Below are 25,572 nucleotides of genomic sequence, written 5' to 3'. Positions count from 1 at the left end.
GTGAATAGAGTAGACATAGAACCCTCCCCCTCTGGCGGTTGTGCAAGATAGATGGTCGACCTCATGAAGTGTGACGAATCAATGCGGTCCGAATTTTTCAGTGTTTGTAAAATCTCCATTCGTTCAACCTCCCACCCGGCGCCTCGCTCAGAGCAAAGATATTTCGTGACCGAGTTTAGAACCATGACAATGTCCATAAAGCCGGCAGGTTGGGCCATTTCTCCTGCCAGGCAGCCAGAATATCAGGAACTCTCTCGTCAAAACTCGTACGTGCTGTTCCAGTTCCATTCTCCCAACCCGATGTTCCGTTTAACTTTCTTTCCTCGACAGCAGCCTCGTTGAGAGAGTCGGCAAGTTCCAGAATGGCCCCGCCTCCGACGAGCGCTTCTTCGTGATTGTCTTTGATGTCGATATTGAAAACGTGGACAGGTCGATTGAGAGGAGCGCCTCTGTCTAATAAATTGTCGACAACAGCATCCCAGCATCGCTCTTCGCATGTAAAGATGACATCGACGACACCGCCTTCTGCACCGACGGCGCCTTTGTCTCCTCGGTTCAGAGCGTCCATCCTTGCAGCTCCGACCATCCAGTCGTGGAATCGCTCCGGCCCCCATTTTATATTTCGATTTCTGTCCAGCATATTTAGAATGCCATTGTTTCGGTATAATCTCGCGTCCTGGGCATTCAGTTCTTCGTACATCTTCGTGTAGGATGTCGTATTGAAATTGTAGACTTGCGGTTGAGATATTGAGGGGCCGGGCAATCGCACGTAGGAGCCTGTACCAAAGGAGATGACAGGGTAGGCATTCTCTGAAGTAGACAATCGTAAATGTGCCTCCATACTTCGGTTATTATTTGAGGCGCATACCGTGCAAAATCTTAACTTGAAGGGGATATCCGTCGTATCAGCCGAAGCACTTGAAGCCGGCGCTGGTTTTGGAGAATCGCCATTGCCATCAACGCTCGCCGGAGCGGTTGCCGGAACTGTCTGTGGCGGTATCGTGTCTGAGGGCGAGGGTGCGGGAGCTGGAGAAACCGGTGGTGGCTGAGACTGTGGTTGTTGCTGTGAAGGTTGAGGCGTGATTGTTCGGGCTTGTAGGCGGGCTAGTCGAGGGTCCGTCGACATGATGAAGAAGGGATGTGAGATCGTTGCCGTGCAGTGATCATAACGCGAGACTAAGTTTCGAATTAGTAGTGATGACGGATAACAGTTGTTCCTACGGGAAAACCAAGCAGGTTATGGTTCACTCAGGTAAGTGGTATGCGTATTTGGTGAGAGAGTTTGTCCTCAGCCAGAGGATAGGACAGCTCCAATATTGTGATCATCATGGACGGATGGCAGATAAAAAAGAGGCGAGTGAACGGCGACTTACCAAGAGGGTAGCTCTCGCTCGTCGCTCTATCGAGTGCGCATCTCACACGATGGACGTCGGTGAGGAATGTGTATCCGCAGAAAAGTAGGTGAGTTGGCGAGCCTGAGATGCGGCTAAAGCGCTAAGCAGGCTGGACCTCTGACCTGAAACACTGGTGGTGTCTTTTGTGGAGTTCGATTTGCTTTGGAAGCATCCGAATCAGCAGAAGGCCCGAGTTTGTTGCTCCATTCCATCAGGCGCATGCCAATCCGATCTCTTACCAACTGAGAAAGTTCATTGTTGCAGGTATATTTGACTGGTGCACTACAAAAAAAAAAAGTACCTACCGCTCACAACACAATACCCCCCCACCCATTCATTTAGCATGGCATTTGGTCCTGCGTCTGCGCCCACTGGCCCTAGATTCTTTTACTCGGTTTCTGCCCGGCGGTTGTATTTCTTCTCCCTCCATTTCATTTCCAACCCTTGCTCCAATCCAACCCTGCAAACAACCTGATTGATTCCCGACCTCGATCGACCTCAACCTGGCAAAGACCCTGGAACGACCTCACTTCTGGTAGCTCCACGACAACATTATCTTCTCGTCTGGTATTCTATCTCGTACATTCACTCTCTTCCGCTGACAAGTCTCATAGTCCACCATGCGCCGTCGCATGACGGTGCTCTTCTAATCATTCATTTCCTTCTCTCCAACCTGGTGTTTCGGGCGTACTATATTTAGATCTTCGCATTCAAAACCTCGACCCTCGACCAAGTCTCCCATCAATTATTCCGTCTCAGCAAAGACGCAGCCGCCAGGGAGTGTTGACATCTCTCAGGAACTCACCTTGTCGTCCTTCTTTCCATCTAATCCTCATAAGCGCGCGCTGCTCTTCACCTCTGTCCCTTAGCTTCGCTTCTTGCGACCGACCAGGAAATCTACCGCCGTCTTTGGGACCGTTTAGCCGCCCGACCGGGTCTCGTGCCTGCATACGCGCATCGACATTGAAAACAGTCAATATCGTCTTCTTCTCTCTCGAAAACCCTCTTTGTTGGTGGGAGACTTCGGGGCGACTGACGCCTTCCTCTCAGTTCGGTGACAATGGCAACCATCACCGCCTCACCACCGGCCATGTCACCGCCTCTGGCGGCATCAACCAGCTCTCCTCCTACTCTTCCTCCTTTAATTACGACGACACCGACTCCGCGGCAGACGAGTTCTCAAAGGCCAACCTCATATGTCGAAAGGCGCATGTCCTCCTTCTCGACAAATTCAAAGTCGTCCCACCAGCCGCATTCGCGCCCTACCTCTCATGTCTTTCCTCTTTTTCATTCCAGTCTACCATATACCCTGGTACGAGATTTTGCATATTTATCGACACATCCTTTGCATTATGGACCGCCGCCCAACCAGTCAGGACTGTCCACACCCGCCAGTGAATCGAGACGATTGTCGGATCCTGCGGTCTCATCTTGGGAGGATTCTAGAGGACAATGGTCTGCCACGCCTCCGTGGATGTCGGAAGCCAGTTCTGGTTCGTGGGGACGGGATCGACTGCCCGCCATGACGTTCAAAGATGATGGGCCTCCTTACAGCGAGGATGAAGATATCCAATCACCTATTGTGACCACGAGTAGACATAAAAAGCACAAATCAAATGAAAGAGGGAGATCGCCTGGTGCGGCCGGACCTAATCGCGGAAACTTGATTGGAGCCAGTGGCTATCCAGGCGATGATGATGGACCGGGTGAGGCCGTGGACACCTATGATAATAATGTACTCCGGTTTCCGCATCAGCCTCAACATCGAGATTCCAACTTCGCAAAACCACTGCAAAGAAACCAATCACCCATTCCTACCGAAGAGCCCATGTCCGAAGACGAATTTTCCGAGGCCGACGATGACACGCGTTTCTCAAAAGACTACTCTTTCACCATCGCAAGTCCAGATGAAGAGATGCACGGAAAAGCTGTCGCATTATTTGATTTCGAAAGTGAGCATCAAAATGAATTGCCTTTGAAAGAAGGGCAGATAATTCTAGTGTCGTATCGACATGGACAAGGCTGGCTCGTGGCGGAAGATCCCCGGACTGGAGAGAGTGGACTTGTTCCAGAGGAATTTGTCAGGTTGGTTAGAGATATCGAGGGTGGTCTCCATGGCTTGAATTCCGTGACTTTGGATGATGGGAATCCCGACGGTGTTATCAGTCCCGTCTCGACGGATCCGGGCTCAATGAATACACCCGTTCCGAACAACCACGACTTCCCTCCTCACAACACTCTGAAGCCAAATAGCAACTCTGGCAATTCTGGAGAGAAGCATCCACCTGTCCAATCGAGTTTCAGCACAAGCAGTCGCGATTTTGGCCCCTATCCCCTTCCCGGGAAGACCGATGACGCCGCAGCAACGACTCCTGTGGTGGGACCTCAGGGAGCAAAGGACCGGGAGAAAGAGAGGGAGAAGGATAGTATGAGCTGACACCCTTTGCCCGCCGGCTGGAAAAAAGAACAGATTAAAATGGAAAAACCAACGGTGCTAGAATATTCATATTTTATGCACTCGAAGTATTCTCTAATGTGTTGTATGATCAAAATGTGTCAATGAGCTGAAAGAACGCAAAGATATCCCCATTACGCGCCGAGCTTTTTGGAAGATAGGAGACGGACAGGATTTCGACGAGGTCCATGTCAAGACAACATGAATGAAATAAACATTTTACCCATGACTTCTGGTTATGGGACATTCAAACCGACTTGATCCTCCTATTCTAAGTGCCTGCACTTACGATGGCAGGTTTTGGGCTTTCTATCTGTTCCCATATACTAGTTGCATCAATCCTAGGGAGCCTTCGACAACCTTCATTCTCTTCTTCAGGTCTTCTATACTCTAGAAGCCACATGATTGACATCATGACACATTTCTCCTGACATGCGGTCCAGTGCGCCTCTGGTAGTTGGAAGGTACAATTTCTGGGGAAGACACGTACATTTATCAAGCACTTGGCTGAGCACCAACAGAATCCGTTGACTGAGCGCAGCACAGTATAACCTCCTCCATCAATGACTATTCGCATCAAAATTTTGTTCGACGGATTTCTCGCTTCTTGGTATGAAGCTAAGTCATATAGCCAGAGGTTAGACACATTTGGCTCTTCGACCAAAAAACTTCCAGCGCTGGACGGCTACAAAACAGGTTCAATAACCCCAATATTCATTGTAATATCTCTCCCTCCTCGACCTCCCCCTCTCCTTCTTGTATCAGTCTTACTCATCTGCGGGTTGGTAGCATACTCTTTGCACCACCAGGCCAGTCCCCGATTCGACTTCTACTGCTCGTGCTCGTCCCCGTCACTCGTCGGCCGATTCTCCTACTGAATTTTCCTTCTTCCTTCTCCCGCATTGACCGCTCGAATTCTCTCCTATTCGCTCCGCCGTTGTTGACCTTTTCACCCCAGATCAGATGTCTCAGATGGCCGGGTAGATTCTGTTGAGGTCCTCGCGCTTGCGGTTGAAAGCCGTGAGTGTGTGAAGGGATCACGGCTAGGAGAAAGATGATGCAGTTGAAGAGGAGGTTTTCATTCGGTCCCCATACGAGCAGGACGCCCATGGAAGGAAAGAAAATGTTGAGGAAAGGAGTGTTATGACGATGCGTTTGAAGAGTGGGACGTGTATTTCGACCGGGGTTTCTTTCCGGCTGTGATTGTCCAAGCCCAAGTCTTCTGCCAATTGGTGACAATTGGATTGCTGAGCCCTTGCCGAAAGGGACAGCATAGAGAAGGGGAGCAAAGCTACAAAATAAGTGTGTCTCAGCTTGAAGCGAGGTGGAATTTTCAGGCTAGTGGCAGAGGCATGCCACGAGAAGGGTTGACGACAGAGAGAATCACCCCTCTTCGAGAGCAGCCTCAGCACCATTGTGTACTGTATACCTCCGTTGCTGCTTGTGGCGGTGCTCTTCCATCTTTCTCAAGCAAGGGCTTTTACAATTTTCCAGGCTTGGAATAATCCCGTGAGCTATATGCACATTCTGCAAGGAAAACATGGAAACTATGGGCTTGTCGAAGCTTGAAATTCAAACCTGAGACGTCACGGCGGAAAGCTCTCATGTGCCATAGATAGGACAACCGGGAATGCTTCATGGAGTCAAAAATTCTTGATTGGTGGATTGTTAAAGCCTAGTCACGTGACAAACCCACTTCCCTGTGGCTGTGCATATCACTTCATTTCATCAATTTTCTCGCCTTGTCGATCAGCCGACATTCGATATCCTGGTGAGGCTTGTAGCAGACATTATATCTCAGGCACAACAACGCAAAGGAGGCGTTATGTGATCGCTCCAGTTCTGGAGCTGTACAAGTGGACTCTGAAACAATCCAGCAAATGCCCGGAGCCGAGCCGCCACAAATTCTCCCCCCTAATTCTCAGCCTTGGCTCGGACAGTACCGCACCAGTTGTTCTCCTTTCCCGAGACTGCTGCGTTCACAGCTTAGCAATTCCCGACATAACTTCAGCAAACATTTCTCCCTCCAGTCCCAACTAACATTCATCACAAAAAGAGGAGGTGCAACTGCAAGTGGTCGTCGGGTGATGTTCAGGCTACTCGTGGTGCCGATAATGTCGTCTGACACGGCCTCAAGCGGTAATAAATGAACATTTCACAACACGTTCTATACGTTCAAGCAGAGATCAGAAGAGTGGGCTGAAAACCTTTTGGGTTTCTCGGAACTTTTTCGAGGTGTTTTCTCTCCAATTTCTGTTGTAATTGAGTCCAGGATGGATTGATGATGGGTTAGCGCTCCTTCTCGTCACCGCAACACTCGCAGCGCCATCTTCTCTCCGAAGCACAACCGCCGCATATACCGCGGACGCTTTGTCGAGTGACCCTCGGCTTACGAACACACCTTCAGCAGTGTCCACGGTATACCCAATCGAATGCAATGTGTCCGCAACGATGGTAGGTGGTTATCACTCGGGCTGATGCTGGCCTCGATGTGAAAGATGTTTGTCTTCGTTCCGGTTCTGGTGCTCCGTGGCCGTCGAATATTTGAATGGATTCTGGATCGCAGCAGTCGTTGTCGTTGTTATTCCTGTTCATTTGACATTTGCAAGATCCAGCAAACAAGAAGATGAGATGATGGGCATTTCATACCTTCTCGTCTCTCATCACCCTATGTTGTCATAGCATCTCCTCGTTATCACGGAGGTAGAGTAAGTGAGAGAGTATGTTGCCTCTCGAATTTCCTCCCGACAAGGCTGGAAGCAGGATTTCAGTCTCAACACAGGATCTGCGCTCAAACTGGGGGAAGAATCATTTCTTCTGTTCCCCCTTGTCTTCATGTCCCTCGTCATTCTTCTTGACAACATTGTCAGTGCAACCACATCCAGCACGAGTGTACTCAACATGAAGACACGGCTTGATCAGTCTCGTGTGTCCAGGTTCCCGGTACCATGTACAATCCACCTTGTAGCCTCTCTTGTGGCAGTCTTGCGAGGTATAGAAGTATTGTCGCGTATGTCTGTGTTGTTTGACCAGGAGATGACTGAGGCTGAAATTGAAAGATCGGGGCTTGGTGGATCAGGTGCATCGAATTAAGAGCTCCTTATGCTTCCGGATATCGACATAGTGGTCTTGAAACCAGAAAACAAATGACAACGGCTTTACACTTCTCGTCACCCAAGTCATCACAGATCTACTCACCATGACAAAGATATGACGAGGAGCTGTTTCTTTGCGGACTTCGGTTCGATAAGGTTGAAGGATAAACTTCCCAGTTACCGCTACTACCGGTATCGCAACAACCAAAATAAGGACGTGATGCGATCTCATTGAATTTGTTTGCTTGCTCCTCTGCTTTTCCTCTTCCGGCCCCCTCCCGCCTTTGTCTCTATCTCTCACCCCGGACACGACATCATTTTTGAAGTCTTTGGTGTGGATGTGTTTATGGCGCATCTCTGCGCTAGTTGGAAAGGATGACCGAGGAGAATAGAGTTGAGGGTTCGGAAATGGCGCTTCAGATGTATTGCCGTAAGGATTAATTGTGGCTGGCTTTGAACTGTTATACATTCTCGACCCGGCTGCTGTCGAGCGTTGTGCGAAATGTTGAGTGCTCTATTCTGTATGTCAATTTAATCCCCCTAAATCAAAAGAGAAGACGGGAGGTTATACTTTGCCGCCTCTCGACATCTGTCGTCATGCATCTCTTCGTGTCTGTCGTGGTGCCGGATATGGAAAGGTAGTCATAGCCAAACCGGCTTGGACAACAACCTGACTCTGCTTGAATGTGGAAACAGAAAGCAGTCGAGCGACGAGTTCAATCGGCCATTAGAAACACTGGCATCGGATATCTGAGAAGTAGGCTCGAAGCTTTCACGTTGGTCTCGTCTTCGCAACTTTCGGTATATACAACATGCATGATGCAGACAATGATTCCCAATGTGGACATGAATTTATACCCGCCCGCTAAGAAAGCTCATCGATTGCCGCTAACGAGCAGAATTGCGCTTCCCAGCTGTCGTCTAATATCCTCATTATCCACGTCGTGGGTGTCTTCAACTTCTCCCCACATTCCAGTTTGCCATCGGACTTCCAGACTAGAAGCTTCAGCTGCTTCCTCAATGCCAAATCGCTTCTCGCCACTTCGTTGCAGATCCCGAAACTCTTCACTCCACTCAATCAAAAGTCTCGTACCGACCAGAAGGCTCTTTCCAGCCAGTACTGCCCGTTCAAGGCCTGCTAACTCGTAGGCCGGGAGTCCCGAAATCCATCCCCTGATTACGCTTCTGGTGACTTTCGATTGCTGAGCGGGCATGATACTACCTTCATCGAGGACGGGCCTGATCTCAACACCAGGCCAAACGGACGTATTAAGGAAGCTGATGATTGGCTTGGCAGTCTTGATCTGAATGTCTCGTAATGATTCTGCACGGTCTGATTGCATTTCTAACTGCGCCGCATCGTGTGCCGTCTGTTCCGGGGCCCAGCACAATAACGTGTCCGTATCCAGATATCGCATCATGACAGCGGTGATCTCTTCTCGAATTTTCATTTCCCCCCTTGCTTCCGACTCCAATATGTCCTGTGCTCGTGCCACTATTGAGGTTATAGGGATATTGTGATTCTTCAATGCTTGCTGGGCTGATTCTAACATATCCCACTCAATCGCTATCGCATGTGCAAGATGAGGTTTGGATCGGGGGACCGTGAGGATAGATTTTGCCGGCGTCCGTACAGGCCTCGAGTCCAGGTGAACCTGATATCCTTCGGGGACTTCCTTGACATATACTTCCTTCCAGAATCTTTTCTTCAACGGGTTTGTTTGCGCCGACGGACTGACTCGAAGTTCTTTCCCGCGCTTGAGCATTTCAGCTTTCCTCCGCCGCTCCTCAACTCGATCGCCATATTGGGGTGAAGTCGGGACAGGGGCACTGGGAGGAGGTCCAGTGGCTGTGATGGGGAGAGGTGTTGCGGCGCGGACTGTTGTTGAGGATATGTGACGAAGAAGTGGCTCGGCCAGCCGTCCGACGGAAGAGTGACGCTGCCAGGCGCGAATTCCAGAAGTCGACGCATGTAGAACAGTGGTCCGCATGTTGGAATCGAAATGAATGTAAAGGAAAAGCTGGGGGACTGAATGGAACAACTGAAATCACCGATGTTTTCCACAGCCGGGATTTAATTTGCCAAGCGTGATTATCGCCGGGACATCGACCAAAAAAAAGTTCGGTCGCGGTTCGCAGAGAGAAACAGAACCACAGTTTTCAGACTCACAGAGACCGGGGACCATGGTGAAAGTACCTCGTGAGGTAGGCGGGTATGTGGTCCTTCCTTTGAAACTTCCAGCGACGGAAGCATTCCCCAAAGAAATCAACCATTATCTGTACCTGAGGCCTCACGAACCTATGTTGCCCGACGAAGATGCACCGAGATCACTCTTTCTCGTGAACATACCGATCTCTGCGACTACCCAGTCCTTGAAATACTTATTGACAACCCGTCTCGAAGGAGGACGTGTTGACAAGGTCCATTTTGCCGATCATGCGCCAGGAAAACCCGGGGCCGCGCCGAAAGCCAGTCGTAAGCGGAAGAGAATGACAGCGGAAGAACTTGAAGCTGGATTGGACAAATACTCTTTACCCGAAGTTTTCGATAGTCAGATACACCCAAGTGGGTCTACTGCAATCATTGTCTTTGTCGACAGGTCAAGTATGGAACTTACATTGAAAGCCGCGCGGCGAGCTGCAAAGTCGGCCACACCGATTACATGGAATGATGGAGCAGAGAGCCTTGTCCCTCGCCTTGGTCTGACGAGATATGAACATCACAAAGAGTTGCAATTTCCATCAAGGAAAGAATTACTTCGATCCGTCAACGGGTTCATGACCGCATATGCACAAATGGAAGAGTCACGGAGTCGAGAAAATGCCCGGAAACGACAAGAGCCTGACGAAGATGGCTTTATTACCGTGACAAGAGGTTCCAAGGGCGGTGCTCGAATGGACGAAGCAAAAGAACTTGCTGAAAAGCAAAAGGGGAAGAACAAGGGCGTGGAGGATTTCTACCGCTTCCAAATGCGTGAGAAGAGGAAGGAGCAACAGACTGAGATGCTCAAGAAATTCGAAGAGGACAAGCGAAAGGTCGAGGAGATGAGACAACGACGGGGAAAATTGACGGTCGGTGCGAAATTCTCCCACTGGTATCCGTCACTGCTAACGATGAAGAAGCCGGACTAATGTCTTGATGCGAACACGAGCGGGTGAAAGGTTGGTGGTCCACCATTACATTGTCCTTGATATGATGAGGCAGCTGGGGCCATAGAAGCATTCGTCGCTGGTGGTTGAAAGTTCATTTTCAACCCCGGACTCTCTTTGCAATGCCTACAAGAAACCAGCCGGAAATCTTCTCCACCGTCTGAATCGCGCCATCGAAATACAATGTGTACATGTCACCATTTGAGCACGTGCTGACATCAGTCAATAGGGCATATGAACAACTCCAAACACGTTTGTTTTCATTTCCAAACGCATGATAATATGCAACTATACCCGTCCTTCGCTGCTTCGGAAGCATAAGCCAGAAAAAGTCTCCTGCTAGAAAACAACCCCTCTTCCTCCCTTTTTTTTTCTCCTCCCACCAAGCAATACTTGGTCGCCACTTGTTATTCATTCCAAGACTGTTGACACGAGTTCACGATTCAATCTGTATGGATTGCCATGTATAATATCATGGACGTACGCTTCACCAACAAGACGATGTCGATTTCCCTTCCCGCTGCCCGTCGGTGGACGGCCGGCTGGGTGGAAAATATAGGGTACACGACCGCCAGCTAGAATCCAGACATCATCACCCACTCGAAGAGATCTCGCACCTGCCCCAAAAGCATCATATCTCCTGTCCGGAACAAACGCCGGACGCGGCCACTGCCATTTTCGATATCGTGGTGCATTTGAGCGAGGTCGAGTGGTGAGTCAGAGTCTTTGGACAACATGGTCTCAACCAACGCCCTCAGCCGATCTCGATATGTGGACAAATTATACGTCGAGACCACGAGTTCCGATGCTAGAAGGCTGCGCCAGTCAGGATTGGTCAAGGTAGAGGTGGGCGTTTGATGCGGTTGAAATTCCGTGTCGTGAGATGACCAGGGCGCAAGGCGGTGCCGGATTTGCAAGAGGCTCTGCGGCGGTACCTAGATTCTTCTACATGATCAAGCCACGGCTTCCGATCGTAAGACGCAAGCACACTGAACGTGGGATAGGCCATAAGCGCCAAACGAGTGTTGGGAGATGTCATACTATCGACTGCGATAGACGATAGGCGAATTCTCGAAGCTTCTACGCAGAATGAAGCGACGACGAGGTCTCTACACAGTAACAAGAGGAGGCTTCCTACCATACAAAATACCTACAAATCCAGCTCACCATCGGGACTAGCAGTGTGCAAACGGGGAGACTAAACGTCTATAGGGCACCTTCGGCGGTAGGTAGTAAGTCCAACAATGCAATTGCCACTCCGGCGGAGCGACGAAAGCGACGACGACATCGAAAACAACAACACCACCATACGAAGAAGAATTGGCGCTGGAATGAAATCCATTCACGGGATGCGTATGCCAACCTATTTCATTGCCGCTCTTACAAAATAGTATTGGTTTTCACTGCTTTGTACTGTATTACTGCAAAATCTCATCTTTGGGGTTTCCTGCTCTCTACAAGAAGATATCCTATTGGAGGATATTTTAGTGTACGCTATTGCATATCAGACTTAGCGTTGCCCACTCATTCGTTAGCTTTTTGCGGGAGAAGGTTTCAATGCCCATATTCGAATAGAAAGCTCCTGGTCCAAGGCCGAAAATTTGCGCTCTTTGGGGAACAGCTGACTATTTGGTGGAGAGGCGGGCAGGTGAATTGTGCGCGCCCAAGTTGTAGTGGAGCCTAGCATCCCCAAACATGTTAGGGATTTCAATGTGCATATGCCCAATCGGAGTCGGTCGGTGTTAATATTGCATTTGAGACATCTCGTTGTTTCTCAAGATAGAGTACTCCAAAGGGGAATGTCTCGAGAGAACGACCGCCCACTGCGATTCGCGTACCATAGCGACCTAACCAGACACCAATCGAGCCTAGTGGTGCGGGCGTTGTCCGCATGAAAGAAAGGTACCCAACCCTCCCTCAAAATCCCTTTGGCATTTGTGACTCTTTACCTCATTGTTGCTCAATTGTATAGACTTTCCTGGTGTTGTAGAGTCCTGTTTGACCCTTTTGAACCCCGTCTTGCTGCTGCAGCCTTAATGGCCACTTTCTTTGTCGGCGATCTCTGGCGAGCGCCCTCAAGGTTCGTTCCACACCTCCGTCGTATCTTGAGAGTCTTGTCAACGCTTTTCCTGTCTCCTAGCGTCAGATTCCTGTTGCTGGTGGAGTCCACTCATACGGACGACGTTCGCACCACTAGGCTCAATTGATGTCCGGTTAGGTCACTGTGGTACGCGAGTCACTGTGGATGGTTGCTCTCCCGAGACATTCTCCTCCAAAGACACAAAGATTTCTCAAGAGACGTTTTGGCGCGTGATAGAGGTGGCGTTGTCGATGGCTGCGTTTCGGGTTTTCGGGCCCTCGGAGATGGGAGACCAACAAGACGAGGGTTGATGAGGCCAGAAGACCTTTTAGAGTCTGAGCAAAAGGCCCAAGTGAGTAGTAATTGGCGAGGTGATGGCATCGGCGGGTTGTGTGGCTCCCACGACCCGGTGACGTGACGCCACAACTTGCCAAAAATATATATTGAACTAGTGGCCTTAGCTGAAACGCACGTGATTGATGACCAATAGATGCCTGTATATGACAACTAAACGCATCCTGCCGCTTTTGCCGCTTTCTAGATTTGGTGTGGAAGGGTCCGAGTGGATTGGTGGGCTCTCTCAAAGCAGCAGCAGTTGAGCGAGCCGTTCGGGACTAAACCCATTGCCTGCGCTCTTTTTCCTCCCTTCATCGCAACCTCGTAACTCACTGCAAGGCACAGCCTTCTCGAGCCTCTCCCTAGCCTTCTTCCACCTTTGCCATGCATCTGACCACTGAAAACGACATGGCCACTTGTCACCTTCCTCAAAGTTACCATTGAAGCTTGATCCTCGTGTCTGGTCAGCAATGTCTCGTCCTCAATGACAACGCCACTGCCAGGTATAAGTAAATCCTATCCGCTGTCACCATGGCATGTTCTCGCCTTTTCATCATCAAATATACCAAACGGAAACCCCCAACACTCGCTCATCATTCCCCAAGGACATTCGTTATTCCTTGATACACTCGCTTGACTCTACCTCGCTCTCTCGAGTTCTACACAGTCTTGTTTGATCTCTTGAGTAGCATATCCTTTTCTTTGTCTATCCAACATGCGTATTTCCATTTCTTTGATCCTCGCTGTCCTTGCTGGCTCCTCTCTGGCCTTCCCTTACGCTGAGGGATACCCGAGCAACAGCAGCAGCAGCAGCACCTCCACCACCTCCTGCTCCTCTGCCTCCACTACTTCTGTCTCGACCACCTCGACCTGGCCAACCTCTTCTTCCTCTACTACTTCTTCTGAGTGGACCTCTAGCTCCTGTTCAAGCTCGTCAACTAAGCATCCGACAACCACCAGCTCTTCGTCGAGTTCTACGAAGACCTCTACTTCGACGACTTCCCCATGGACTCACTCCACGAGCCCTGGCACGGATACCACCACTACTACCACCACGACGAAGAAGCCACATACCACGAGCTCCAGTACTTCTGCGCCCACGACCTCCACCACGTCTACCACGGAGATCTGGACCACATACACCACCACTGAATGGATTACCAAGACTAAATTCATTCCTTGCTCAACTCCTATTGCAACTCAAGGGGCCACAACGTACTACTCGACTTGGTTGACTTCTAAGATCTGGACCACCACATCTTGCTACCCTGTCAGCACTCACTGGCATCCGGCTCCCCCTCCGGCCAAACCAACAGTCACTCCCGCTCCCGTTCCCCCCGTCCCAAGCTGCCCTGCTGTGGTCACCAAGACTGTGACTGTTACCGTCACTGAACCGGCTTGGGGCTCCTACTACCCACCGGGTAAATGCCATAAATGCCAGACCATCACTTACACTGATGTTTGGGGCTACATTGTCACGATTGCCATCCCTAACCAACCCACTCCTCCTGCCCAGCCTTCCACTACCTCGTCTTCCACCACCCGGAAGCCTCATTCCACCACCACCTCTACATGGACATCGATGACCACATCTACTACCAAGCCCCATGACAACACTTCCACTTCCACCTCCTCCTCTACCAGCACTACATCCAAGAGCTCCAGTACCACGAGCGCTTCCACCTCCACTAGTACCACCAGCACTTCCACCTCCACCTCGGCCACAGAAACTAGTAGCTACACTCCTACCTCGTGGGCCAAGGCTAAAATGTTTTAAACGCTCATCTCCATCACAATGTTGGAAGCAACCAACCTAGCCTCTATTTCTTTACACTCCTTACGAGATCTGAAGTTACGACAAGGACTATTTACTGGACCCTATAGGACTGAATGGATACGATCCTTACCATCCCAATTTGGTATCAAAATGTATAGCATGCATGGGGTGGGGATTTTGAACTGCATAACGCCGCTTGATACGGGAATTTGCATAGCGTGGAATGGGAAGCCAGTTGCAGCATAGCATATAGTAATACCCACTTAATCAGAACAAACAGTGAATCCTGTGCGCGCAATTTAGTTCGAAAACATCCCCAGATAACAATAGCGCTTGTTAACGTTCCACTGTGCTCGCGTGACCGCCGAGTCTGAGACATGGACTCTAACCCAGGATAAAACAGCAAAGCTCAAGTCGTAAGGTGACATTTTGTATGCCACTTGCCACAATGATTATTTTTGGATTCTCGTCCCATGACTCTCTAATGGCGTCATGGAGAACATACCGCCAGTATACAGGCAAGATTCCCAGAAAGTAGATCACTATTTTCTAGGCTCAAACAGGAAAATGTCTCAAGATGTCATAAATAACAAGAGAATGGGGGTTGATTGTGGCGCAATGTTTGTATTGTAGTCATAAAAAATTGATCACATATTTTGCATCCTTCCCTAACAGATAGAGAGCTCGATCTATCACTGACACGTCAATGTTGCAAAACTTCATTTGCACGTACAAGGGACAGGGGAATCCTTCCGCATTCATCCTTGTCGTCCCACGCACCACTTTTCTTCACCCCTTCCCTTGTCCCTTCATCGATGGAAATACCGGTACTCGAAATACCTAAAAACAACATACGTGACGGCGGTGAAGCTGAAAGCCAGCTCGAAGCCAATATCACCACCGTACCCAATACCGATTAATTTGCCGATGGGACCAATGAACCAGACTTGCGCCATGCCCATGACGGCACCCAGGATACCGAAGCAGAACGCGCCGAGTGCCGCGATCGAGGGAGGCAGGTATTTAGGCTGATCGTAGTGTTCGGGCGAGTAGCCGGAGAAACCGCGCTTGAAGAGGAAATGCTCGGGTAGCGAGATACCCTCATAGATGGCGAGCCAGTAGCCGATGACTAACATGAAGTTCTCGAGCACGGATTCAAAGTGCGAGTAACCGGGGATGGCGATGGCGCAGTAGATGACGGTGCCGACGAGAGTCCAGAGAAATCGAGGGATCATCTGCGCGTAGTGCGTGAGAATTTGTAACGAGAATGTCAGCGAGTAGATATTGGGACAATTGTTGCCGACGATGGAGAGGGCGAGGATCACGAGGCAGAATTTGCCGAAGCCGCCTAGGGGGGGGACGAGGACTTGGTGCAAGAGGCCGCCAACCGCGTCTCTGGCGTAGGCGTCGGCGTAGGCGGGGGAGTTGACGGTCGCGGTGGCGATGGCCAGGCCGAGCATTTCAGTGAAGCACAGAGGGAAAAAAAGTCCTGCGAACACGTAGAAGAAGACCTTGGTGCGCGGGGTGTTGACGGGTTGGTAACAGGTGTAGTCGCTTGCATAGGAGGCCCAGCCAGTTGCGAAACCGAAGACAGAGGCGGCAAACGACAAGATCGAGCCGGCTTCTCCCTCACCGCTACCCATGGGCAGGTTTTCGAAGGAGCCGTGAGCAGCAAATTCGCCGAGCACGATCAGGAAGATGACAAAGCAGGGGACCCAGCTGATCATCTCGTACATGTGCACGACCTTGTAGCCGAAGAGCGTGATGAGGAAAGTGCCGGCTGCAATGATGATAATGCCTGCATAGCCTGGGACGTGAGGGTTGACAGCGTGTAGAAGTTGAGCGCCGACGATCACGTTCACGGAGGACCAGCCCAAGCAGGCGAGGCAGTTGAAGATGGCAACTGAGATATTAGTTAGGAGAACGCGTAAGAGAGGAGAAGAGAGGAGAGAAAACATACTGAGCTTGACACCGTAATATCCAAACCAGAAGCGGGACAAGATCATCTGTCGCATGCCAAATCGAGGCCCAAAGGTGGAGAAGAAGGCGACTGGAATGATACCAAGGATGTTGATGAACAAGATCGTGAGCAGAGAGTCGACAAAACCCAGCGCGAAGACGGGAACCGCAAGGACGCCGATGGCAAAGGAAGAGACAACCATGTTGGCCGCCAGCCACTGTTTTGACACATTAGTCTATGATTCGCATTTACTCGGTGGATGTCCTTTTTCTCATACCATCGTGCCGACTTTGAAAGTACTCTTATCTGTCCTTTCATCATCAGGAACTCGTTCGATGCCTCTCTGCTCTATTCTAAAACGTCCTGCCAAACGCTGGAGTTTAGCGTAGAGAGTATCGCCAGTCACGAACAACTCGCCGTGGACGGCGCCCGATTGATCAGGGACGATGCTGGAGCGGTGCTGGTCGTCCGCCCCATACTGATACTCAACATCGTAACCTTTCTTCTCGTAGGAAGCCATTTCTGCAGGCCTTCTGCCGTCGAGAATACCTAGAAGAACGAGGTAGCACGATGCTATAGCAAGCCAAGAATAGAAGGGCGCCAGCAAGACGAAGAAGAGTTCCAAGCAAACCTAGAGATGGACGTGAGAGGATTCCTCAGGTAAATATACCTTTTTTTTTTTTTTTTAAACGTATCGGCGGCCACCATCATAGAGTGCACCGTGTCTGGACACAATGGGGCCTCGATTTGCTGTTCGAACATCACAAATGCAAATCGAGGAGAGCGGTCGCGGCGTGGCGCGAGATAAGGAACCAACGATCGACAGGTATTGGAAGTCCGCCGCGACCCTCATGATTTGACCGACTCGGTTGGATGCGAATGTCCAAAGCCACTTCGAAAGCTTGAATTGATTCTTTCGATTCGAACAGCTCGAGGTGATTATTTTTTTTGGCGGGGCTCACTGATTCAGGGGCTTGCCGAATGGTCGGAGCTCGCCTCGGTGAAAGCGGTTTCCACAATTCCAGTGCGACCATCGGGCTCAACTGGGCATGGTGGAGATACCGGTGGTCATCACGGCCCACCATCTCCAGCCAGTTGGCCGGGGAAGAGCGAAAGAAGCCAGGGCTGAGCGAGCTTGGAGAAAGCTTGAAGCGAGGGCTGCAGGCGAAGACTGAGGTTCGGATCGTTTTTCTCGAACACAGGATGCTTCGAGACCTCCACTCCGATGCAAGTTCAAGATAAGCTGTTCAGGTGTGTCGAGTTCTATCCAGTCATTCGTGTTGGTCACAGTTGATTGGTTTCGCGGATGGCCGACATTATCAATCCCATGTCTAGCTCAATCCTACGTCTCGCTTTAGAACAGACGATTTATTATACTTCAAATTTGTGTAGAACCGCCGAGTGGCCTCGGATAGGATGTACTTGATGTAGTTCGGATCGTCTCGATTCAGAGCCAGCACATCGAGATCCGATCTGAGAAAGACCCTGTGTGAAAGATTGTAATGCGCAGGGTGTGTTGCAAGAGGCTGGAAACGCCATGTGGCAGCCGGAGATGGCCTCGGCGCAGTTCGCACAAAACCCCCCCTGTTGATAGGTCGTACACAGCCTAGTGCCCGCGTACAATGCTGGTCTCGACCTGAATAGTGGTCTTCATTAAGCTGAGTGCCAGAGCCACGCAACGTAACGGCTGGTGGAGAATTCCTCCTAACCCCAATATCTGTGCACCAGATGCAGTGTATCTAAAGATAAAGCTGTTGCAATTTCCACCCCTGACAGTATTACCGGTCGCCGATATGGAGAGAGAAATCACCACAGTGGAGATTGGGTAGCTTTTCAAGGAGCTTCACAGTCCTCCTCCAAGTGACTCCATGCCCGGCATGTCATTTGTTTGCACGTTGTTGAAGTTGTAGGGAAAGTCCACAATTCCGTCCAGCATCCAGTTCAAAGGATCGAACACATCATAACTCGCTTGGCCATGATCCATGCCAAATTCATCGGTCATCCCCGTCGCCATTCCAGCCACGCCCGGTACAATGGCAGAAGTGGACAGCATGGGATCATTCATGGCTGAGTTGGAGTCCATATTTGAACCCGGCAAGGCGACCTGGCTGTCTAGTTGTTGTAGTTTGGCATTGCGTTGCCGTACTATATTACCACGTCAGTAAATCGGTCCGCAATGACTCGAATACGTCTTCCTCACCATCAGATGGCTTTCCACCCCTGAAATGGAAATTCCGACGCCATCGCCATACCGAGTCAAATACCAGCGACATGGACATCCGGCATTTGACTTTCAACTGCAGACTGTCGTCGACGTCGCCTTCTCCAATACTATTGTTGTCGGGTTCGGCTCGCACTCTTCCACTCTTCCAAACTTGGGCCAACACTTCGGAGAGTCGCTCCGCAAGGTCATTCTCTACCACGCTCATACTTCGCAATGCCCACACTGTTCTGGAAAGGAGGTCAGATGCTCCTTTGAGGTCCAATTCATGCTCGCCCAGGAAATTGTGCATCAATTTGAGGAGCGAGAAGCCAGCTGCCAACATCATGTGGAAAATGTAGTTAGTCGCATGCGAGAGAGACAACCCATGAGAGTAATTGGATGGCAAATTGACGCCCATGGTGGATTCTAAGCTGAGACATATCTCGAGATAATCGGTGGTGGCCTGATAAAGCTTCAGCATATCCGCCCTATATGAGGGCAGTGACGGAGGAGAGAAGAATGCGCTCAGCATCATGTGGAGCCGTGCCGCCCTCAGATAGATTTTAGTGATTGGGGAGGTATCTTTTCGTAACTTATCTTCAAGCTCGTCTAGATCGTGCGCGAGAAGTGATACGTAGGTAGGCCTTTCTGCGTCCGTTGCTAGGCCCACGGGATCATGTGTATTCATGTACAAGGTCCGGGAAACTCGGTCGACGAACTTTTCCACGAGCAACCGATTGAAGATGGGCGCCGGTAACTGATAATTCGGATTCGTTTCAATTGGTTTGGGCCCGAGAGTCCAATCATAGATCGTGAGAGGAGGCTGCCCGTAGGCGGTGCATATTCTCTGAGCCACGATATTGCACACACTCCAGACCACGACCCTGTCTTGGAGTTCGACCTCTCGAAGCTCAACTCGGAACCGGGTGAAATCTTGCGCGTGGGTAGGACGATGTAAGCCAATTTGTAGAGCAATCTGCATCATCATGCCACAGAGCATGAACGTCGGGTCTGTGGAGGTGCTGCTAGTGGGCAGAGGCCAAGCACACAACAAAATGAGGGCCTTGACAACGTGATAGTTTTGCGGGACCTCGGAAATGGTCGACCAGACGAGTCTGGTCATGGGACCGGTAAGAGCATTTAAAAGATTAGGCTCAACTGGATAGTGGCGAGAGCCCACCATGATGATGGTCCAGAACAGTAGAGGCGACCGGGTAAAGTATTCTTCCGGTGTTCTCTCAGGATTGAGAAAGGGTAGGAAAGGGTGGTGATATGTGAAGAACCGTTGAAACAGCTCCTGAACCCGGTCGAGGGTCAAAGTGACATCTTCCAAGCGCTTGAATATGGGTCTTCCTGGACTCTTCTCAAACCCACCCCCTCTCAGGTCAAGAAGCCCTGCCGCAGCCGCATCTTGACTGAAGGTGCCGATCCCCGACTGCGATGATTGCGAGTTTATGTTGCCATTGGATATGCTGCCGGCCTGCTGCTGTGCCACCTGTTTCCGCAGCTCAATGATCTCGCGCTCCATTTCTGCATTTCGCGACCTCTTGCCAATGCGCTTGAAATTGTCCTCGATCTTGCATTCGAGTGAAAGGCGTTTGCAGCGGCTGCAAGTCTGGAAAGGTTCTTGTACGACATCGCAACGCAACTACACGGCTTTGTCAGCATGAACATGGTTGAGGATCAACACTGAGGATATCCTCCGATGACAGACGCGCGACAGCAACCTGACACAGTGTTGAGTGAGGGGTAGACCGTTCTCTGCGAAGATGGGAAAGGTTTTTCTCTTATGAGACTAAGAATTTTTCTTCATGGCTGCAATATCGCTGGTGAAGTGCCTCGCTCACCTTCTGCTGCCGGCATTCATTACAAGCTCTTTTTACCGGGCGCCGTCTGCCATCACGGGCGTGCCCGTCTCCATTCTGGTCTGGTGACTCGACGCTCGCTGGTGAGCTATCAAAACCTGCAACGGAGGCATTCCTTTTGTAGCCCTGGAGTGGACTGGTGAGTCCGGCACCAGGACCATCACCTTCACTTGTAGTTGATATGGAAGCCAGCTTGAATTCGTCACCAATGTCGAGGCCTTGGTCTGACCGTTTCCAGCATGCGCCGATATCGCAAGTCCGGGAGTCGAGGTTGTCAAGCATCAGAGAGTGCCAAGTCATCTGATAAGATAAATTTCCACGCGGAGAGCACTGCGATTGCGGGTGAGGAGGGGAACGTGCCGACAAATCCACATTTGCTCGACAGCACACAAGCCTGTACCAAACAGTGGAATCAAGCGAGGGATTCCAATGGCGAACCTTGTGCCACGGGAGAAGTTGAAAGGTCCATTGAAAAAGTCAACAGAGTCTTCTACTACCCTAGCACCGAGTCACGCTGCGAGCACCATACACTTCGCCCAGCAATCAAGTCAAGACCAGCGAGGTGAGCGTTATGACTCATGATTTCTCCCCAAAGACGTGCAAGACGCTAAACAGAAAGAGTGCAGTAACCGTTTTCGACTCAAGTATCGCTCCGGAACCCTTTCTCGACTCGGTTGGGCTCGAGAAGCTGAGAAAGAGACAGCAAACGGAAGCACAGGCACAAGCATCAGACTCAAAACCAAATCTGGATTGAAAATTCAACCTGGTGTCGGAAAACAACCGCTATTTCGGTCATCATTCCCTGGACGTGCTTCTATTTTGTACATATCGTCAATTCGTCCATATCATTAATCATCAAGACGTCAGGTCGTGCATAATCTTCACGCTCACATCCTCAAATGTTTGAACAAGTTCCCCAAAACACCAACACCAAAGGACATTTCTCAGCCGCCAGGGCATTGTCAAAAAGAAAATCATATCGTTACCTCCTTGGAGCGTCTCAGGCTCAAATATCCCTGAAAAGACTGGTATTGCTTGCTGGAAATCTGGAATCACCTTGTGAAATGACATTGGCACCAATACTCCGCCTGAGATCAGCCCTCCTCTTTTCTCGTTTCTCATCTTCCTTTCGTTGTTTGGCATGAACGAGTCGTTCCTGGATATTTCTGATTCCAATCAAATGAAATTGTAATCCCAAACCAGGTGACTTGTGCAATCGGCGAGACGCTCGAAGTTTCGCCAGACTCCCATGGCTCGATTGCTTGACTATTCCCCTCTTCTGCCGGCGTCGTTCAGATATACGCCTGACCAGTGATACCGGGCCCGTAACCACTGTTCGTTCTTGCGGGAGGCCCAGAGAATTGTTGACCATGCCTCGATCGAGAGAGCGCTCTGGTTCCATGTCAGGGCGAGAATTGTCGATATCGTCCCAAAATGCACGAGGGCGCCAGAACGGATGGAGCTTGCCATCAAGATCCTGATCGGCCTTGAGATTGCGAGCGTTTTTGAGGCTCAGATTCCGAGAGATGGAGCTAATGAAGGATTCTGATCGACGGCGATTCCCCATGGGACGTCTTAAAGACCCCGGGAATCGTCCATGCACCTGCGCCCCGTCAATCCCAAGTTGCTGGTCGAGCTCGTCTCCGGGCGTCGGGGGAATTACTCTGAATTGAGGTGGCTCAGGAGGACGTCGTGGGTTTCGTAAGGGGGACTCAACCTCATCTTGTGGTAATTGCTGCTTCTGGACCTCACGCACCGCCTTGGATTCCGGCACCGGAAACGGCTCAATCAATTGCAATGAATGGTTGTTGTGAGGAAAATAATTGATGGCCTTGGCTTCATTGATCTCGGGAGATGCGGATTGAAAAGATGGCTGTGAAAAGGGCGTCTCCAAGATGGACGGAGGCCGAAGGGCAGCCCATTCCTTCGTTCCCGGCACCACCAAACCAAGTGCATTGTTCGTGACCTCGCCCTTGTCTGCGGGATGGCTCAGAAAGGTCCCTGGAAGGGGAGAGGTTTGTGCACTCATTTGTCCCATCGATCCATAAGGCTGATTCACTTTTCTACCTCCGTTGACCATGGGGACGACCTGATCCTCTGCTCCCCAGTCACGCAGATTTTGAACCAGTCTTTCGGACCCCATTCGATCTAAAGTTTTGCGCAAGTCCTTCTCTGCTTGTTGTCTCTTGACACGCAGATGTTCGGAAGTGATCGAATTGGCTCGCGAAGTAGTTCCGGACGTTGGCGCAGAAAACGACGAACTTCGGGGAGGTACCGCTGGTGGTGCCTGTACCGGTTGTCTACCCCGATCAAGGGACTCGGAAAAAGGCCCTTTATGTTGCCAGGATGAAGGTGGATTATCCGACGTCTTGCGGGAGTGGCTTCGTCCCGACTCTGCGGAGAGACATTGTCTCTGGCTGCTGCTACTAGTAGATGATCCTAACGAGGAGCTTCTCTCCGGTATCACCGCGACGCGAATGACCTCCATTTTTGGCAAAACCGCGCTCGAGGCCAAACTATGTGACCGCGAAGCCTCTGAGCCGAAACTCCACCGATTTTGGTTGCTCAGTCTCGCCTTCTTGTGAACCAGGCGATGCGGAGAGTCTGAAGCGGAATGGAGGGAGTTCCGGTTGGAAGCCGGTAATGGTGAGCTGACAGACCGTAAAGATTCGTGCTTGCTCACATGCCGCAACGTTGTCTTTCTTTTAGGAAGTGGATTTGGATCAAATACAAATGCCTCAATAGTGGATCCTGTCGAGATACCCGACAGTCGACGGTGGTCCTCATGTCCTGCCTCGCGATGATCAATCGGATCATCTTCAATGGGGACAGAATTGTTCCAGCCGATAATATTTGCAAATTTCTCGGTCGATGCCGACGGGTCTTGACTCTGAGCCTCGAGAAGTCTGTCGCGAAGGCTCCGATCACGTCTCAGACCATTTTGACCAGCAGGCTTAGACAACGGGGCTGACAACTTCGCGTTCTCAGCTGGGTCATGGGGAACTGTTTCAAGATGTATTTGGACGATTTCCTCATTCAATTGATCATCCGGGGTAGATCGAGCACTCAAATCTTGGGGACTCGCGTCAAAGGTAGGTGACTTATCCTGATAAACCGATACACCATTCTCATGTGTCTTGTTAGCTCTAGCACTTTGATACAAAACTTGTTCGGGAGATTGACGCGGGATTGGCCGATTCTCGTCGCCATTCACCCAGGGCGATCGCGGCAACGCACCATGTCGTAATCGGTGTGCGACGGGAGCAAATTCATTTACCGACGACAATGGCCACTGAAACCCATTCTCATACTGCTGTGAATAAGCATCTGATTCGTTCTCGGAGACATTGTCTTCTCGAGCAGTCTTGAAGGACTCGGCGTGAGTGGAAGCTAGCGATGGCGCTGTACCCAAAATGGGACGTACATATGGGACATTTCTCTCGCGGGGAGGGGTATCATCTGGCGTAGGAGGGCTGTTCTGGTTGATCGGAGTTACCAACGCTGATCTGAACATGGCAGTATCTGAAGCGGCTTCGTCAACGGGAGGTGTCGTGTCTTCATTGCTTGCTCCAGGCGGCGTGGGCGGTAAATGCGGCGAAGTAGGAAGAGCCGTGGAAGGATGAGATGGTTGCTCCGGATGGCTGCCGTTAGAATCTTGGGCAGAGATGCGATAGAGCGTTCGTAAATTGGGCGAGGCCACTTGGGTATCCTTTCGATCCGGCAAAGACTTCACTACCGAAGGAAGGTAACGTCCGGGAGGTTCGGTGAGCGGACCAACGATGGTGTATTCAGTAGTCCTCCCCATCATAGACCGAATCACAGTATTCCCAAAAATTTAACAGTCCTTCTCTTCATTGCGCCCGATGGTCGCGAAAGGGGGGAGTGAAAGGACGAAACATTCGTGATGGACTTCGGTGTATTATGGTCGACCCTAGGCGTGTTACAGCGGAATAGGGGGAAGGTGTCAAGGCTAGTGGAGTCCGTGAGACGTGGAAAATAAAATGGAGGATGCGTGACGCAAAGTGTAACAGCGCCGAGGGCAGCGCACGGTGGTGGTGATGGTAGAGGTGGTGCGCAAAGCAGGGCTCGGGGAACGAATTGACCTTTTCTTTCGCACCGTCGTCAAGTGGATATATTGTCGATTCCGAGGCAACGGGAGCTAAAGCGACAAATTGGACGGAAGAGATGCTGTGGGAGGACAGCAACGGGAGGTGGCTGAGGGTAGATGACGGCTGCGAGTGATTCAAATCGGTGACGAGGATCGGATTGGTTAGACAGAGGCGATAGTGCTAGGGCAGGAGAACGGAGGGATAGACAGTAATAACAGGGAGTAGCAATTCGGGGTAGATGAGAAATTGAAGGATTGAAAGACAGACAGATGGTAAAGTCGTAAGTTGATGATCAGTATGGAGCGAAAAAGTGGGAAAAACCTGAGACGGACAGGGTGAGTGTCCAGCTTGTCTGATTGGTACGCCCATTTTCCTTCAACTCAATGTACTTTTCTTCTGCCGGCTGCCATGCAAGCCTATGGAGAACATCACAGACAACCAGCAATATCGATGGATCCTATCGATCAGTATCACAGAATCATTGTCACTCCATCATCGACCATTCAGCTCATCCCACCTCCTGAACTTGATAAGGCTGTGACAGCTAATTTCTCGATGCGCCCTACCCTCCGTTCTCTTAGCATCAGCCCCAAAGGGGCATAAAAAACAACAACACACTAGACCAGGTGAGTGGAAGATTTGAAAATGCAAGACATGTTTCAGATCTCCCTTCATCATTTTCCCTCCTGTTCTCGACCCCTCAATTGCCGTGAACTCAATAAATTGCTATGATCTGCTCGTCAGTTGCTGGCAATTCACAGAGATCTCATTCGGGTCCCTCTCGTTATTCTCTCACCCAAAATCTTCTCCCTTGAATTCGGGATTCTCTCATTCTCCGAACTCGTCCAACAAACCTGCCGTCGGAATCTTGAACTCGGCTTTCTGCTTGTGCTTGGTTGTCATGTCTTTCTACTCATCTGCACATTGCGCGGTGAGCAACCTTTCTATGTCGCAACGACACGAAACTTTGGGAGAGGAGTGAAGAGATTGGGTACGAGGGAGGAGCGGAAACCATGCTCCCCAATAAACGGTACGAGAAAGGCCACGAATTGGACACGCCATTTTGGCCCACAGACCGGAAATCTGATTCTCACAGCACATCTATCCCACCGCTCGTCACTAGTGACGAAGATCCATGTTCACGCTTC

The 25,572-nt window shown here is 50.6% G+C and overlaps 8 protein-coding genes across 8 annotated transcripts; 3 read left to right on the top strand and 5 right to left on the bottom strand.

Moving 5' to 3' along the window:
- Positions 1–175: 175 nt before the first annotated feature.
- On the bottom strand, positions 176–1,126 carry Z518_02838 (RNA polymerase II subunit A domain phosphatase ssu72; the record flags this gene model as incomplete). The annotated part of the gene is made up of 1 exon (XM_013419864.1): positions 176–1,126. The coding sequence occupies one exon, from the start codon at positions 1,124–1,126 to the stop codon at positions 176–178; it is 951 nt and encodes a 316-aa protein (XP_013275318.1).
- Positions 1,127–2,454: 1,328 nt separating this feature from the next.
- Z518_02837 (uncharacterized protein) lies at positions 2,455–3,831 on the top strand (the record flags this gene model as incomplete). Its single annotated transcript, XM_013419863.1, has 1 exon — positions 2,455–3,831. One exon carries the CDS (start codon positions 2,455–2,457, stop codon positions 3,829–3,831), a length of 1,377 nt encoding a protein of 458 aa, XP_013275317.1.
- Positions 3,832–7,819: 3,988 nt separating this feature from the next.
- On the bottom strand, positions 7,820–8,935 carry Z518_02836 (uncharacterized protein; the record flags this gene model as incomplete). Its single annotated transcript, XM_013419862.1, has 1 exon — positions 7,820–8,935. One exon carries the CDS (start codon positions 8,933–8,935, stop codon positions 7,820–7,822), a length of 1,116 nt encoding a protein of 371 aa, XP_013275316.1.
- A 193-nt stretch (positions 8,936–9,128) lies between these two features.
- Positions 9,129–10,076, top strand: Z518_02835 (uncharacterized protein; the record flags this gene model as incomplete). The annotated part of the gene is made up of 1 exon (XM_013419861.1): positions 9,129–10,076. One exon carries the CDS (start codon positions 9,129–9,131, stop codon positions 10,074–10,076), a length of 948 nt encoding a protein of 315 aa, XP_013275315.1.
- A 3,149-nt stretch (positions 10,077–13,225) lies between these two features.
- Positions 13,226–14,287, top strand: Z518_02834 (uncharacterized protein; the record flags this gene model as incomplete). Its single annotated transcript, XM_013419860.1, has 1 exon — positions 13,226–14,287. The coding sequence occupies one exon, from the start codon at positions 13,226–13,228 to the stop codon at positions 14,285–14,287; it is 1,062 nt and encodes a 353-aa protein (XP_013275314.1).
- Positions 14,288–15,096: 809 nt separating this feature from the next.
- On the bottom strand, positions 15,097–16,767 carry Z518_02833 (uncharacterized protein; the record flags this gene model as incomplete). The annotated part of the gene is made up of 3 exons (XM_013419859.1): positions 15,097–16,190; positions 16,248–16,464; positions 16,525–16,767. 3 exons carry the CDS (start codon positions 16,765–16,767, stop codon positions 15,097–15,099), a joined length of 1,554 nt encoding a protein of 517 aa, XP_013275313.1.
- A 1,323-nt stretch (positions 16,768–18,090) lies between these two features.
- On the bottom strand, positions 18,091–20,615 carry Z518_02832 (uncharacterized protein; the record flags this gene model as incomplete). Its single annotated transcript, XM_013419858.1, has 3 exons — positions 18,091–18,392; positions 18,448–20,098; positions 20,298–20,615. The coding sequence occupies 3 exons, from the start codon at positions 20,613–20,615 to the stop codon at positions 18,091–18,093; spliced, it is 2,271 nt and encodes a 756-aa protein (XP_013275312.1).
- A 706-nt stretch (positions 20,616–21,321) lies between these two features.
- Z518_02831 (uncharacterized protein) lies at positions 21,322–24,120 on the bottom strand (the record flags this gene model as incomplete). Its single annotated transcript, XM_013419857.1, has 1 exon — positions 21,322–24,120. One exon carries the CDS (start codon positions 24,118–24,120, stop codon positions 21,322–21,324), a length of 2,799 nt encoding a protein of 932 aa, XP_013275311.1.
- Positions 24,121–25,572: the final 1,452 nt, after the last annotated feature.

Source organism: Rhinocladiella mackenziei (assembly GCF_000835555.1).
Source record: "Rhinocladiella mackenziei CBS 650.93 unplaced genomic scaffold supercont1.2, whole genome shotgun sequence".
In the NCBI taxonomy this organism is placed as follows: domain Eukaryota; kingdom Fungi; phylum Ascomycota; class Eurotiomycetes; order Chaetothyriales; family Herpotrichiellaceae; genus Rhinocladiella; species Rhinocladiella mackenziei.
The sequence above is the reverse complement of the archived record's forward strand: the minus strand, read 5'-3'. Positions and strand labels throughout refer to the sequence as shown.